At 41.6% G+C, this 17,989-nt stretch overlaps 1 protein-coding gene and 1 long non-coding RNA gene across 4 annotated transcripts in view; one reads left to right on the top strand and one right to left on the bottom strand.

Annotated features, from left to right (window-relative positions):
* Positions 1–10,014, top strand: part of LOC142097521 (uncharacterized) — a 193,099-nt gene extending 183,085 nt beyond the window's left edge. For both annotated transcript variants that reach the window (XR_012678197.1, XR_012678196.1), the window contains 2 exons: positions 9,283–9,411; positions 9,701–10,014. This is a non-coding gene — a long non-coding RNA (uncharacterized LOC142097521). The remainder of the gene's footprint in view (positions 1–9,282; positions 9,412–9,700) is intronic.
* The window catches only part of SRL (sarcalumenin), a 35,785-nt gene extending 24,390 nt beyond the window's left edge, over positions 1–11,395 (bottom strand). For both annotated transcript variants that reach the window (XM_075179422.1, XM_075179420.1), the window contains exon 1: positions 11,291–11,395. In XM_075179422.1, coding sequence (XP_075035523.1) covers positions 11,291–11,351 — 61 coding nt within the window. In that variant the 5' untranslated portion in view covers positions 11,352–11,395. The remainder of the gene's footprint in view (positions 1–11,290) is intronic.
* Positions 11,396–17,989: the final 6,594 nt, after the last annotated feature.

Below are 17,989 nucleotides of genomic sequence, written 5' to 3' on the forward strand. Positions count from 1 at the left end.
TCTAAATTCCCTAACATACATACAGACCGAGAGAAACTAAGGTAAATTTAATAACAGCCAATTAACCTACCAGTATGTTTTTGGAGTGTGGGAGGAAACCGGAGCACCCGAAGGAAACCCACACAAACACAGGGAGAACATACAAACTCCACACAGATAAGGCCATGGTCGGGAATTGAACTCATGGCCCCAGTGATGTGAACAGATTTTTTTTAGATTATTATTTAATAGGAACTCAACATATTATATTTTTTATACCCTTAATGACCTTATAAACCTCTTTTACAGCATGTTTTTTAGTCTTTGCCTTTTGCATTAAAATATATTTGAGTCTTTCACATAGCGACAGCCCTTTTTGGGTTGATGCATTATTCATGATAATGCAGCCTATCCATTCACTGTAATTTATCACAGAGGCATCAATATTGGGTCAACTCAAAAAAATGGTTTCTACCACAGTGTGTAAATGCCATTATGTTTTTGGGGTAGTTCAAATTTTTATTTTAAAATATAGAGACATGTCATAGGTCTACAGGTAAATAAAGGACACTGTGCACCTTATATTTGCTGGTACCTCAGTCTTGCCTTACAGTTAACCCTGCAGATACTGTACACCAAAGAGCCGAGTGCTAAATTTATGAACTGACTTCTTTGGATTTGCAAATCTTTCCAAGAGCCTTTTTTTTTTTTTTCATTTTTAATTCTAATGTTTAATTTGTCAACAAAAACTTAGAATTAAACAGGTAAAATTAGATAACAAATAAACTGTTGTATAACCAACAGTACATTATTACGCAGACTGATAAAAGATACAGGGGGTAAATATCAAGCTGAGAGTTTTCCGGCTGGTTTGAAAAGTGGAGATGTTGCCTATAGCAACCAATCAGATTCTAGCTGTCATTTTGTAGAATGTACTAAATAAATGATAGCTAGAATCTGATTGGTTTTTCAAACCCACCGGAAAACTCTCAGCTTCTCAGCTTGATACATTTACCCCCTGGTGTTATAATAAGGAAGAAAGTTGTTGCTGGGGGGGTTAATGGAAACAAAAAAATAAAATAGGTAGGCGGTGATGCTATATGGAATATCTACATCTTGGATAAGGAGGTATAAGAATGTTCTACATTAGGTTTTACGTTTGATATGTCCAAAGAGCCTGGAGGGCTTTTAGTATAGGATAGGAAATTGGTAAGAAATATGATTGTAAAAAGCTGACATGAACTGTGAAGTTTACTATTACTAATATTTATTTATTACTATTATTTACTATTACTATTTATTTATGCTAAAAACAAATGCACCCACCACCCTAACGCAGACACTATAAGATTAATTTCCAGCTTAGCAGTTGTTATGTAATGGTCTCGTTGACCCAAATCCCAGAAACGGTGTGTCATCAATATGACGAAATCTCGTTTCCTGGCTGCCTTGCCAAAGTAGTGGTACGTGATAGGGGCATCTTATAACCCCACGGACCCTTGTCAGATTGCAGCAGTAGTGAGTGGATGTGAGGTCAATTCATTCATTCTGTCCGCTAATCAACCAGAACCAGAATCCCTCCCACTACAGAGCTGGTCTAAGGGAATACTATTAGCAAATAAACATTCTCCCCATAATGAAACAGGGTGCCCCAGTCTGTGGGAGACATCACAAACATTAAGCTATTATGTTGAAAATGTTTTTTTTTATTGTTTTTGTGACACTGTTCCTTAGTAAAGACATCAGCACCAATGTGTAAAATAGGGTAAAACAATCTATTTAAAAGTGAAAAGAGAATTTCGTTATCCAAACTACATAAATCCAAACTGTTCATTTACGAAAAAGGATCCGATACCATAAGTGTGCTGTGACCTATATAGCAATCAATCAAATACTCATCTTTGTTAAACAAGGTTCACTCCACAAAATGGCTGCCATAGCTGGAGATCATTTATGGAGCGCAAAAGCCTCGATTTGCGCAAACACGCCCAGAATTTCCATGGCTTTACAGAGCAAATTGCCGTTGTTTGCAGAAATTTACACAAGCAGAGTACTCAGTGCAGACTTTGACGTAGGCACACCACTACGGGAACAAGATTTCCTTTTGCAGAGCAATAAGGAAGAGATGAAGGGGTCGACGGGGAGCCTGCCTTGCTGTGTGTAGGGGCTCACAGCCATTTCCACTCTACAAAAGAACTTGAATTTTGCACCATCTTAGAGTCTGCGATCTTTGGGTCTTATCTTCTACCTTTAATGGGAGCCATTGGGTGCCTCTATGTTGCATTTCTAGACTCAATCCGAACAATGCGATAAAAAGCTTCACACAAACAAACGTGTGGGCGCCTCTGAGGCGGCACATCCACCTTAGCTGCTTCTTACCTTGGCAGGCGGGAGCAGCATCCTCTGCTCCTCAGAATGGGATTGTGGCGTCTGGCTGTGACATCATAGCCTAGCGCCAGACTCCCAGCCAATCATAAATATGGTGGAGCAGCATCCAGCAGCTTCACATGATCAGTGACATTATGTCACTCATTCAGTGTTTTAGACACCCTCTAACCATTGGCCCCCTAGGCAACCGCTGAGGTTTGCCTAATGGTAGCGGAGGCCTTGGGTGCACTTCTAGGTTATAGAGGACTCTCCTAAGAGTGGACAGTTGGCACCTTTATGTATGGTCGGCAGACTATCCAGGGACAATGTGCAAAGACAAAGGCATTCGCCTGTCATTCATCTACCGGAGTTCTGCTAAGACACACTTTAGAAGGCTTCCGATACCACAAGCATTCCACGCTTTACAATGTACTAATCATTCACAGGTTAATTCATCATATTCGAATAAGGAGAAATTACAGTGTATTTTTTGGGGGGGTACTCAACAATAAAGGGTTGAAAACACAAATGTGCTAAGTTATAGCCTATGTGCCACCATACTATGACTAACTTGACTGAATTGTTTCATTCTGTAAATCCAGGAATGGATCCCCCCACACATAGCAAGATCCGTATCAATGAAACATAAATGGTCTTTCCCTTTAAGTGCAATGGCATCTTCTGGTCCTCCAGAATAAGCCCTAGCTGGTTCCTTGCTGACGGAGTCAGGGCTAAGTGAAATATAACCTTAAAAGGATACAGTCACTGTCTGCAACTGTGTTGTGTGACAGTGTGAGGACCGAGCAGCTGCGGGCCAGTATGACAGTGCAATGGGAGGGGGGGGGGGGGGAGACGAGTTTACCATGCAGGGCAGAAGACTTGCTAGAAGGGGAGAATAGGGATCTGACCGTCCTGAGCTGGTGGGTGTCCAATTACAGCACTGTTTCCATACTTAGCATGCTGACTAGAATCATTAGCTACGCTGAGCCAGGGGGAGCGGATAGCATCCTAAATTTACCCAAGGGCGAGCAAGGGTATATTCAAACCTGCTCGTGAGGGAAGCCATCAACATGTTACAGGCTTCCCGGTCCTTTGTTTAGAAATCAGGTCCATTCACTACCATAGGATGGAACACTGTTTCGGCCTCTCTCCACCAATATGGTGGTGGTCACGTGGCAAAATGTATTACGGGGTGCCCCATATATTATACATAAAATGTAATAAAAACAAAAACAGAGAGGGTAAAATTAACATACAGGGGTATATTTACTAAACTGCGGGTTTCAAAAGTGGATATGTTCCCTATAGCAACCAATCACATTCTAGATAGCATTTATTTAGTACATTCTACAAATGACAACTAGAATCTGATTGGTTGCTATAGGCAACATCTCCACTTTTTTCAAACCCACAGTTTAGTAAATATACCTCAAAGTCTGAATGAGAAATTGACAAAGTAAGAGAGTAACTGGTTGGACCACTGTGAGTTTGGCTAATAGCAGTTGCATGCCTACTTGCTGATTGGGGTTGCCCAGAATGCAATGAGGGATGTCTGTAATTTGTGCTATCGCTGCTGTTGGCCCCCCTATAGTGACATCCACTTTGTGAGCACATACTCTAGGCCACGTTAGATACACCTGGCAAAATTGCTCAAGTGTTCTCCTGTTCTTATAACTTTCATTCTTAGGACACATCACAAAGGAATTGTGCTATGGTAGTCTAGGAATGCCATTCTGTACAACTGTACTAGTCAACTACTATTTAATACAGTTGAACCAAACAGCACAGGATTCTAGTGGCACTACAGGAACTTGGTCAATAATAAGGATGCAAATCCTCATTCCTTCTATTAGATGTATTAATATAATACATATTAGACACATTTCTGAGCAAAACAATCAATAAGGTCTCGGAACTCAACGATCAAACTTATTCTGACCTTTAAGCCCTTCACTAAATAGCTGCTGAGGAGTTCCTCAAATCGGGGGTATGTTTCCTTTTTACTGACACTTGTCAATTCCGTGGAACTGTAAAACTTCTAAAACAGGTAATCATCAGGATAAGTATGGGAACTAAAATAAAAAATTGCACACAAAGGATCCCATATCTGTACTCTCTATAGAATGCTAAATACATTTTGTCACAGTAGTCTCGGAAGTAGTAGAGATGAGCAATATATTGAGGAAATTGAGTCTTGTGGTGGAACAGGCCACTTCATTGAAGTGCAAAGTTCCAGAGATACAATCTCCAATTTCTGTTTCTGCTTCAACGTTCCATGGAATTCCATATAATGTATAGTGCATATTATGTTACTTGGCAAGTTTCACATATTTTTATATGTCTGGATATATTCCCGGTCTTAGACTTTAGATCATCTACTATAAAAAATATGGTCTCCTTTTTAATGACATAGTACTGATTACATATCCAATTTTATTGTTCCAACCATAAAATAACAATTTGAAGAAGCCAGTAACATACTGACTGTACAGAGTGAAGAGTGAGGACATACTATAATATAATGTACTTGAGGCACCTGAAAAATGCCATGTAGGAGTTTATTACAGTCTGTCTAATTTTCCCCTTAAGGCTTCTATTTTAAGCTCATGCCAGCTCCCATCCACTGAATATTTTGGCAGACTTCTGGTCATTCTAGATGATTAGGACAGTCAAGGCCCTTACGGCCCAACAGGGAATCCCAATAATACTGGAGATAGAGAGGCACTAAACACTATATATCTTTCTGTAATTCTAGCCACCCTAAACACTTAGCAGTCTGATTATAGATTAGATGCACACAAGGTGGTCTCATAACACTGAGACTGTCAATTTCTGACTTGTTACAAGGAACGTAATGTAAAAATGTTTATATAAAGGCTATTAGACTCAAACCCCCTGCCCCTCTATGCCGACATAGGACACTACACCTCCCAACAAGACCTGACCACTGGACATGAGCATAATACAATTATATTACCCTCTATACAGACATAGGACACTACACCTCCCAACAAGACCTAACCACTGGATAATATCATAATACAATTCTATTACACTCTATACATACATAGGACACTACACCCCCGACATGACCTGACCACTGGACATGATCATAATACAATTCTATTACACTCTATACATACATAGGACACTACACCCCAACATGACCTGACCACTGGACATGATCATAATACAATTCTATTACACTCTATAAAGACATTGGACACTACACCCCTAACATGACCTGACCACTGGACATGATCATAATACAATTCTATTACACTCTATACAGACATAGGACACTACACCTCCAACATGACCTGACCACTGGACATGATCATAATACAATTATATTACACTCTATAAAGACATTGGACACTACACCCCCAACATGACCTGACCACTGGACATGATCATAATACAATTCTATTACACTCTATACAGACATAGGACACTACACCTCCAACATGACCTGACCACTGGACATGATCATAATACAATTCTATTACACTCTATACAGACATAGGACACTATACCCCTAACATGACCTGACCACTGGACATGATCATAATACAATTCTATTACACTCTATAAAGACATTGGACACTACACCCCTAACATGACCTGACCACTGGACATGATCATAATACAATTCTATTACACTCTATACAGACATAGGACACTACACCTCCAACATGACCTGACCACTGGACATGACCATAATACAATTATATTACACTCTATACAGACATAGGACACTACACCCCCAACATGACCTGATCACTGGACATAATCATAATACAATTCTATTACACTATATACAGACATAGGACACTACAGCTCCCAACATGACCTGACCACTGGACATGATCATAATACAGTGTGTCTAAGGCTACTAAGCTGGGTACACATTTATGGGGTAGCATGGTGGCTTAGTGGTTAGCACTTCTGCCTCACAGCGCTGGGGTCATGAGTTCAATTCCCGACCATGGCCTTATCTGTGTGGAGTTTCTATGTTCTCCGCGTGTTTGCGTGGGTTCCTCCGGGTGCTCCAGTTTCCTCCCACACTCCAAAAACATACTGGTAGGTTAATTGGCTGCTATAAAAATTGACCCTAGTCTCTCTCTCTCTCTCTCTGTGTATGTGTTAGGGAATTTAGACTGTAAGCTCCAATGGGGCAGGGACTGATGTGAATCAGTTCTCTGTACAGCGCTGCGGAATCAGTGGCGCTATATAAATAAATGGTGAAGATAATGATGATGATTTATGTAATTCTTGTGCAGACCACACGATAAACGACATTTTGGTCAGATATTGCAAGAGTGTGTCCCACAATAATGTTTTATCCTACCAAAGCACTTCATATCGTTTCATTTGGTTTTCTAAGCTTCCTAAAAATCACAACCAACGATGGAACGATGTCGGGCAAATGTGGCAGTGTGTACGCGCTCATGACCTGTAGCGTAGGCAGATATCTGTAGAGTGTGTGCAGAGTCACAATCTGTTCAGCAGACGGTTATGAGAGATGAAGATCACAGATCTGAAGGTAAATCGATCGGTGTGTACCCATGAATCTGCATGCTCATCGTGACTTTCAATCGTTGGTGAAATCATTAGAGACATTGCACCCAGCTTTAGTGGTTAGACCCTGGCTAGAACAAGCTGCTCAGTCGGCCACATGATCTCACACAGGAGCTCAGTGCTGACAAGTTCCTATATCAACATACATATTAAGATCTAGATTTACATTAGTCATACTGAGCATATTTCAAGGAGGCAGACTTTACATCATTGTCATAATGTAAATGAATAATCCTTAAACAAACCCTTCCTGAGATATAACCTAACTAAATAAGTATGGTACTGCCATGGGGCCAACCCAGGCAGCTGTCTAAGGCATCTGAGGGCAGCAAAATATTGAAAATCAACTTATGAACATTTTCTTGCATGATGGTTGGGAAATACGTGTAGTTTATAAACATTTTGTAAAAGTAGTGGTTCCCAAACTTTTTGTCGTCTTTACACAAGGGCTACAGTAGACAATTTTCATCTTGCGAACACTTACAGGATAAAATCACATCTAATCAGTCTCATAAAAATGTGACAGCCGGCCTGCTATGGCGTCAGCTACATACTCCTCAGTCATACAATGGTCATAAGTCTTTGCATGCTTTATAACCGCTGCAACTGACAGCGACACTCAGAGGGACAGCTTATGTAATCATTCCTAGTGATTGCCTGATGCCTCATACAAGCAGTGATGGGTGAAATAGGCCACAGTAGACCAGCCATTACCAACACACCTGTCATGTCATACATTTTTTGTGACACAGCAATAGTAAATCATTGCACTAAAGAAAAAAATAAACAAAGAAAAAGCAGATCTTTAAAATCCTTTCAGCTTAAATTAAACCATAGCTCAAATTTCCTCCATAGTCCCTCAACTTTATTTTAAACACTTAGGAGTCACTGGTGTAAGGGATGAGAATTCCAATTCTTTTACAACACCACACCTCATGACAGAATACATGATGGACAATCTGGGGCAGTATCCCTGGCCACGCCCCCAACGGGTGAGTTCATTATAAAGTGTAGGGGGGCTATTGTGTTTAGGCGCTGTGCGGCGTCCAATAACCACATGCATTATGCATCTCATTAGAGAAAAAGAGATGTGAACTGTGGTGTAAGCAGTTTTATGAAAAACGTGGTACGGCCACAAATATTACAGCCCTGCTCTTGTGACTCACTGGATGTGTGCATTAAGACAGAGGTAGGCAACTGTTGGCTCTTGAGAAGTTGTGGCAGAGTCCCAGAATGTTGAGAGTTGCAGTTCTACAGCGGCTGGAGAGCCACAGGTCGCCTAAGCCTGTAGTAGAGTATGTAAAGCCACTAATTGACATTAAGATATAAATAAAGTTAGGTATAACTGAGCTGACTAATATGTCAGATATTTCATGCATGTTTCCTCTGCAGCATGTTGCCATGTTAGAGAGGAGGTGTTTTCTCTCACTGAGCAGACTGAGAGGGATTGACAGTTTTGTAGACTTTAGCTGCAAAAATGTACAGCATGGATTGATGGATTCATCCAGAGTGGCACAGCCAGTAATCCCACTAATGACTGCAGTCTTATCTTTTTGACCTGCATCACAAGACATTAGGATGTGCAAAGGGCTTCAGCTGTAATAGAGTGGGGAGGAAAAATGTACATTTTAAAGGGGCGGTTAAGACATATCAATGTATTTTACCTTCAATAATTTTAGGGGGTTAGTTCTTTAAGCAATAATACTATTAATAGTGTCCATAATATAATGTAATACAACTAAAACATATCAGACAAGTACCATAATAATTTGTCCACTGGGGGCACTGTTCTGTTGAATCCTGTGAGGGTTATCACACAATTTCTGATTGGTTACTTTGGTTCTAGTACAGAATGTATGGCTATTATTTTTTTGCAGCTTCAGCTAATTGTATTAAAAACACGAATATGTCTAAGCAGAGCGATGCTGATAGACACTGGACACAGGATTTTTACAAGAACGCTCCGCTGATTTTTCCTCGCTCCCCATAGAGGTGCGAGGAAAAAAATCAGCGGAGAATTTACCGTCGTAATGGTAAAAATGCGCAGCCGCAATGCTCACAGGAACACTGCGGCTAATTGGTTCTCCCTCACTGATTAGAATATCATAACAGTGGTTAGCATTGTTGGCTCGCAGCACTGGGGTCATGGATTTGATTCCAACCAGGGGCCTGTCTGTCCACGTGTTTGCTTGGGGTTCCTCCGAGTGCTCCTCTTGCCTCCCAAAGTCCAAAACATACTGGGAGTTTAGTTGGCTTGTGATAAAATGTGTATGTTTGTATATGTGTTATGGTATTTAGATTGTAAGCTCCTATAGCACAAGGACTGATGTGAATTGGTACATATTCTCTTTACAGCGCTGCATGATATGATTGATGCTAATACAATATTAATATCATGCTACAACAAGTAAGGAATGTGATAGCCGGTATGTCATAACAACCATTGTCTATCAAAGATGGGAGACTGCAGTGTGACTACCACTGGTAAGCGCACACGTAACTTTATTGTTAACCTTTACAGTACCAGAAAGTACAGTATTTCCCATTCCCTCACCCCCCCCCCCCCCCCACCCTCCCGCTCTGAATACCTCATGTCACTCTCTGAGCACCAGCTGTCACTCTACACCTCATGTTTCCTTAGCTGTCAGCTGTTGACCCATAATCCCCCTCTCTCTCTCTCTCTTTTAATTCTAGATAGAATAGCCAGGCAGAGCCATTCAGATAGAGCTGTTTGGATACCTTCCACAATTTCTGCTTTTGTGTCTTTCTATAGAGGCAATTTGCAATTGCAATTATCACAGACGCTTACATTAATCAAGATGTCTGTAATTACATCAGGTCTACTTCACAGAAACTGTGGTGATATTTCATGCAGTTACCTCTCAGCCGCGATGGAGAACACTGAACATAAGTATTTTCAAAGAAAGGCTGAGTTTTAAATGTACATAATATGATATTTGGAAAAAAATACACATTTTATGAATGTGATAAGACCAGTCTTTGCGCGAGACAAATATAATAAAGCAGTTATAGTATACATACATAGATTTCATAAAAGTATATATATATATATATATTAAGCATATAGTATACGTGTGACACATGTTAAACTTTTACCATGTTTTATAAACTACAGCAATCCTACCTGTACTGACAAGATATTTACATCAGAAAACAGTATTTCAATATGTAATTAGCTGTATTGATTCAAGGACTTATAGGTGTTTTTTCTTCTTCCTTTTTTTTTTTTAAAGAGCTTTACAGATTAACCCCAGGTGCAATTAAGGTAAATTATACATACTATGGTACAGCCATAAATATTACAGTCCTACTCTTGTCTTCACTAGATGTGTGCATTAAGACTGAGATTGGCAATTGTTGGCTCTTGAGAAGTTGTGGAAAAGTCCCAACATGCTGAGAGTTGTAGTTCTACAACGGCTGGAGAGCCAAGGTTGCCTAAGTCTGTATAAAAGAGCAAATAAAGCCATTATATTCTGATTTGCAAGAACTGAACCAAATGGGCTACTTTGCAGCAGCAATAACATGCAATAGTAGCACAGGTACAGATTCACTTGTGACAAGTTGCAAATATTTTGCATTCTACTACTAGCGGAACTCTACCTTGTACTTCTTTTCATTCAACTTTATTGTACGATACTCCAATGTCATTGCTTAGATAAAATTGCCTGCATGTTCTAGCCCACCAGTACCTTAAAAGATAATGTAACACTAACAATCAAAATTAAATTTTAAGTGTTGCATTCACCTTTTTTAACCTCCAAGGCCTATGTCTCGGTTTCATAGTAATTTCCTTGGACACTTTAAGGTCAATGAGTTGAACGTCTTATGAAAAGTGGGGGCTGTCATGTGCAATGACCCTTTTGATATTGAATTGAGAACTTGCAGTTCCCTTAGAGAATTGAAGGCACTCGGTAATTTAACACTATCAGCATGTTCCAATACTTAAAGCCCGATAGTACTCGGCGTAGAATGGGAACAGGTATCAGATTATATCAGAGAGACTGAGTGAAACATGAGCATATACTGCTGGTCACTGCTTTTTTTTATTATGCTAGGAGAATGCATTATAAAGCAGTTATGCAATTATTTACAGCTTATAATAAACGCAATCTAGCACTGAATTTAAGTTTGTTATAAACGCATCACTTTTCAATACAGAAAATGGTAATTTGAAGGTCTAACCTTTTAGATGCTATTTATTTTGGGCTTTAAATCCCATGGGATGCACCAGCAGTTCTATCTCTATCAGTCCCGTGTGACACAAGTTACATGCTGCTCCTAGTAAGACTCAGCAGAAAGCAATGCGATCCATGTTATAGAGAGAATAAGGAGGGGTTCCTACCTGCTCCCACAAAGAGGAGAAGGGCGGCAAGGCAGCAGCAGAATAACCCTGGTCCTCTCATGGTGTCAGCCAGGAAATCTGGGATGGTTGGCTCCTCTATATATACCGCAGTTAGCTGAGAGGGGTGCAGTGGTCACAGAGACGTCACTGCAGGCTGTCCCACAGGTGCTCCCAATCCGTTGACACACACAGAGTCCTGGCCATTGGTGACCCTAATTAGGAACTCAGAACAACTGCCCATTTTATTCACTCAGCTGTGTCCGACACACACAGATACCCAGCTTGTTGTGTAACTGGCCCTAGTACAAAGCTTGTCAGGTAGGCGGAAATACTTCATTAAATAAGTAAAAGAATACCCACTTATGCAGTGATTATATGTGGACAATAGCAGTGTAATACACTGTGCATGACTGGTATTATAAACACTTACCTTACTTTGCTAGTAAGCAGCTACTGTGCTGCACTGTGCACACTGCCAGCCTGATACTGGTTCAAACAGTGACTGCCAACCAGCACACAGCTATGTGTCCACATACAAGACTGCATGTGTCAAAAATGTAAAGAAAACGTGAATGCTATGTAAATAAGTGGATGACAGTTGCGGAATTAGTAGTGCTATATTACTAGCGGATGATAATAATGATGATGATGATGACAGTCAATTGGAATTATTTGTCAAATATGTTTTAAATATAAGTGAAGCATATTAGCTGTAATTCATATACGCTCTTATTTATTCATTATTTATGTGTATATACATCACCAAACACTGGATATACTATATGCTCTATGTATCATCATCATCAGCAGCTATTTATAAAGCGCCTCTAATTCCGCAGCGTTGTACAGAGAACTCACTCACATCAGTCCCTGCCCCATAGGAGCTTACAGTCTAAATTCCCTATCATACACACATACAGACCGAGAGAGACTAAGGTCACTTTGACAGCAGTCAATTAACCTACTAGTATGTTTTTGGAGTGTGGGAAGAAACCGGAGCACCCCCACGCAAACACGGGAAGAGTATATAAACTCCAGACAGATAAGGCGAAGGTCAGGAATCAAACTCATGACCCCAGTGCTCTGAGGCAGAGGTGCTAATCACTGAGCCACCGTGCTGCCCGCGTATGTTCCAGTTCTACCTAGTTGTAAACAAAGTTAAAATAATCTGCTGAATTTGAGGCTATTTTTATTTCATGTGCCATATTTGTATATTTGAATGTTTTCCATTGGCTTATGTGCATATATAAATGTGCTTTCTAGTATGAAATTTGCCTAGATGGCACAAAAGGTGTCCGATTTACATTAATGGCAGACGTGATCTCTGCAACCCAAGACTTGTATAAGGGGGGCTAAGAAGACTCTGTGGAACCACACAAAATTGTGAGAGTTCCCAAATTGCACCCCTTGAAGTTCTTTAGAATATCTCTTTTTTATTGCATTTGGGTGCGTGTGAATAGCCCACAAAATGTGTTTAGTCACCCATCTCCTCATGTTGGAAGGGCTCCTCTCAGGCCCATCGCAACAAGCTGATCAATGGGCTTACCCCTTAAAACTGGGGCAATTGCACAAAATAGGTAAATACTTTTTTTTTGTATTAATAAAATCATTTGTGCTTCAGGCCTGTATTTTTCTGTGGTTATAAATATTTTTTTAATACATAATATTACATATGATAGTATATCACCAACTAATATTACTATTAATTTAGCACCCTGACGTAACAATGTGATTAGTTTGTACTTATAGCTAACACACAACAAACTTAAGCTCTAAATTAATGTTTTCTGGTGATCTGAAAAAGTTTACATTTCAAGGGCAGTAACCATTTACAAATCAGTAATTTAACAACTAACTGATTGTCTGTTTGGTAAGGGAGCATTTATAGTTTATATAATATTCCTACTTATAATGTTCATAGTGCATTGAACATCAAGAGATCCACCAATTACTATAGGGAACAGATTAGACACTGAATGGTAAAAGCCAATAATATACTCATAGCATTTAGCACATACTTGCCAACTCTCCCGGAATGTCCGGGAAACTCCCGAAATTCGGGTAGGTCTCCCGGACTCCCGGGAGAGCAGGCAAATATCCCGCAAACGGTATCTTGCTGTCAAAATGACACAATTTGCGGTGAATCGCGTCATTTTGGCCCTGCCCCCGCGACAAAAATGGCATTTTGTCGCGGGGGCTGAGCCAAAATGACGCGATTCACCGCACCCCACCCTTCCCGCCCTCCAACCACGCTCCCCTGCCTGGGATCTCCCGGAAAGAAGTTTAAAAAGGTTGGCAAGTATGGTTTAGCAACTTCTGAATGCAGATTGGTTCAGAGCAGGAAGGGTACGTGTCTGTTAATAGGACTTAAGTCCTCTTGGGGGACATTGTGTAGTTACTACTCATCAGTGCTGCAAGCCAATAGGTAAGATTAGTAGCAGTAAAATGAGTAGTAACTAGACAATGGTCATGTGACAGGCAGAAGTGAAATACGTAGTAGGCAGACAATGGTCATGTGACAGGCAGAAGTGAAATAAGTAGTAAGCAGACAAGGGTCATGTGACAGGCAGAAGTGAAATGAGTAGCAAGTAGACAAGGATCATGTGACAGGCAGAAGTGAAATGAGTAGTAAGCAGACAAGGGTCATGTGACAGGCAGAAGTGAAATGAGTAGTAAGCAGACAAGGGTCATGTGACAGGCAGAAGTGAAATGAGTAGTAAGCAGACAAGGGTCATGTGACAGGCAGAAGTGAAATGAGTAGTAAGCAGACAAGGGTCATGTGACAGGCAGAAGTGAAATGAGTAGCAAGTAGACAAGGATCATGTGACAGGCAGAAGTGAAATGAGTAGTAAGCAGACAAGGGTCATGTGACAGGCAGAAGTGAAATGAGTAGTAAGCAGACAAGGGTCATGTGACAGGCAGAAGTGAAATGAGTAGTAAGCAGACAAGGGTCATGTGACAGGCAGAAGTGAAATGAGTAGTAAGCAGACAAGGGTCATGTGACAGGCAGAAGTGAAATGAGTAGTAAGCAGACATATGTACACGTGTTTAGGTCTGGTGTACCACTAAAATTGTAATGAGGGGGGACACAATTAACATTTTTAGATGCCTCTGTCAGTCAATGGTTTCCTTTTCTGCATTTTGAGAAACTGAGAATTTATATGCGCAACTGCATAACAAGTAGTTTGTCCTACTCAATAGACCTAGTGAGGGGACTGCAGCTATTGGAGTCTATGGGTATTTATGATGTTTGGCTTTCACAGCACAGAACTCATTTTCAATGGCAGTTTCCGCATGTCTTAAAGCCATGTCTATCATTCCCAATATAAAACAGAACAAAGAACAAAGGCATACTTCCTGCACACAATAAAATATACCCATAGTTTTATTGCTCATTTACAGGTAGACAAACAACACTGGTAAATATCATATAGTTATCCATTAAACCTTTCAATTTCACTGCTGTTGTTTAACTGGCATCACGCAGCACCCTATATTATGGCTCCTGGAGTAGGAACTAGCTGTGTACCTTCTATTGTGTGGGTCATGAAACCCAAAGTGGTTCCTGCAGCCATTTATAGGGGGCTCACATGAGCCTCTTCTTCAAATCTATTGTGCTGTCCATCTTGACAATGTCATTATTACAATTTAATAATACTTTGTACATGGACCTATTATTCTAAAAAATCTAATTTTACTAAAACAGTAATAGTGTTATTAAAAGAAAATAAAACAAGAAATTAAAAACTGGAGGCTGACGTCCAGCCTTAATCTGCAATAAAGTCTTCACACAAAGGAGGCAGCCATTTTGTTAGCTGAGCCAATATCCATGAAAATGCTGCCTAGCAACTCACTAGGAAATAGTGACATCACTAGGTCATGAGTGCAAATGAATTATTAATACACGGGGTGCTGAAGTGTTGGGATATCCCTATTCCCATAGTCACATTGCCCGTCACAAAGGGTATGTTCTCAGATCACAGAGCAGTGCTGGCTTCCAGTGTGAGCACAGATAAATGAAGTGGGATTCTCCTCAGATCCCCTTTTCCCCCCCACTGTAGAATATGAAGGGAAATGGAGACAAATAAATGAGGAGCACATTTCCCTGTGACAATGTTACTGTTTTTATCCACGGTCCCTTAGTCCTCGCACTCTGGGCCTCAGCTGTCCCCTCATCCGACTCTCTGGATGTGTGGAATGCTATTACCCCTCAGGGCCGGTTTGGGATTAATTCCTATGGTTTCTTCTGTAATGTGTCCCATCACAAACATTAACCATTCCCAGGCAGGCAGATAATGAGCAGATGACATTATAGATTGTATTACACCACGTCCAGATAGAGGGACTAGAAGAGCCTATGCTGATTCGCAGAAAGTCTTGTTTACAAATGAAGTCTGAGGCCTAATAAAAATCCAATCCAAAAAATGGAAAAGATAAATGCGGCCGGGAGATGTTCTCTACTGGCATGATGACAGGACAGCTCCAGCTTCTTCAATTTGACCACCTACATGTGTGTCCAAAATGGAGAACCATCAACTGGCACGTGTATGGCTGCCATAGCGGATTATAATGTGTTATACTACATATTGCAGGGAGGGAGCACTACATCACCGGGCACCTGAGCGTTTCTTTATTTTTTGCTCTGTGCAAGTAGATTCAAATTAAGGGTGAGCCACCCTCTATCAGGAGGCCCCCAGGTCAGGCACTCTCTGTTTGGGCTGGCATTTAAGCATGCTGGAGCGCATGTGTGCTCTCTGCCTCCCTGCCCATGTGTGTCTGACCAATGCCCATGTGTGCCCTCTGCCTCCCTGCCCATGTGTGTCTGACCCCTGCCCATGTGTGCCTCTGCTCCCTCTACCCATGTGTCTGACCCCTGCCCATGTGTGTCTCTGCTCCCCCTACCCATGTGTCTGACCCCTACCCATGTGTGCCCTCTGCCTCCCTGCCCATGTGTCTGACCCCTGCCCATGTGTGCCTCTGCTCCCTCTACCCATGTGTCTGACCCCTGCCCATGTGTGCCTCTGCTCCCCCTACCCATGTGTCTGACCCCTGCCCATGTGTGCCTCTGCTCCCCCTACCCATGTGTGCCTGACCCCTGCCCATATGTGCCTCTGCCCCCCTGCCCATGTGTGCCCTGTGCCTCTGCCCCCCCTGCCCATGTGTGCCTGACCCCAGCTTATACGTGCCTCTCCCCCCCTGCCCATGTGGGCCTGACTGCTGCCTATATGTGCCTCTCCTCCCTGCCCATGTGTTTCTCTGCCCCCATCCATGTGTGCCTCTCCCCTGCCCATGTGTACCTCTTCCTCCTGCCCATGTGTGCCTCTGCGAACCTGATCATGTGTGCCTGACCCCTGCGCGCGCGTGCGTGTGTGTGTGTGTGTGTGTGTGTGTGTGTGTGTAAATCTGTCTTTTTTTGTGTTTCTGTGTGCTGTTTGTGTGTGTCTGTCTCCACATTATGGCTGCCTATCCCTTTCTCCCTTGCCCTTTCTGCACATCTCTCTCTGCCCCTGCCCCCCACTGCCTTATTGCCCCCCACCTTCCTCCCCCTCTCCCACTTCTCCTCTATTCATACTTTTCCTTCCTCCTCTTCTGTATGTAGGAGTAATGCCGGTGGCTGCCGATCATAAGTGACGTGGACAAACATGGGCAAAACCGTGTCCAATGCCACATAATTGAACCTTAAGATGTCAAGTAAATCAATTTTCTTCCAAGGGATAATACTGGGATGGCCGGCGCTGACCGCTTCGGGCAGGAAGATTACTGTTACCTATTTTACATGAAATACCTGTTCTGTTAGGATGGCTATAACAGATGAATTAAAAAAAAAAGTGATTTATCCTTTCAATGATCTTCAATCTTTTTAAAATATGTATCTATTACGCACATATTATATATAACTTTTTAGACAGTATGCTCCCCCTTCCCTCCCGTTTTTTAAAAAAAACCAAACAGAAAACGTACATCGGGCATACGCGTTTCCGTATTCAACTATGAGCGGATGTAAAGATACATCTGGTGATGAATACGGGTCTAGGTCCGCTCTGCTCTAACAAACAATACACTGCAGGATACGTCCAATACATATGTGGAATATACCGCGTGCAGCCCCCCTTCTCTGGAATGACCTCCCTCGTTCCATCCGTCTCTCTCCTACTCTGTGCTCCTTCAAACGTGCACTCAAAACTCACCTCTTCCTCAAAGCCTACCAACCATCTACTTAACCCCCATCTCCTCCCTTTGCTCATCCTCCCTTCTCTCCTCTTGCCTTACCTGGCTCCTCTTGTGCCTAGTCTGTTTACCCTCCCTTAGGATGTAAGCTCGTATGAGCGGGGTCCCCTCCCCTCCTGTCTCCATACCTGTTCTTCCGCTCCGTCTTTACTGCATATGACTAGCCGGAGTTTCTGAAGTATTGGTACTTTTTGTTCATTGTTCTGTATGGTTTCACCCTGTATAGTCTACTGTTAGTACTGTGTGCGGCGCTGCGGATACTTTGTTGCGCCTAACAAATAAATGATAATAATAATAATATAAGGTCCCAAAAGAATGCGCAGAAAAAAACCAATAAAAGTAATCAATGATTGTCACTCCAATACATTTATCATGATAGTATTAATGTCTGTTTTACATAAAATGCATTTTTACAGTTGCTCTCGATTGCAAACACATGTTCTAGCATGCAAACACATGTTCTAGCATGTA

Source organism: Mixophyes fleayi, chromosome 7 (assembly GCF_038048845.1).
Source record: "Mixophyes fleayi isolate aMixFle1 chromosome 7, aMixFle1.hap1, whole genome shotgun sequence".
Lineage (NCBI taxonomy): Eukaryota > Metazoa > Chordata > Amphibia > Anura > Limnodynastidae > Mixophyes > Mixophyes fleayi.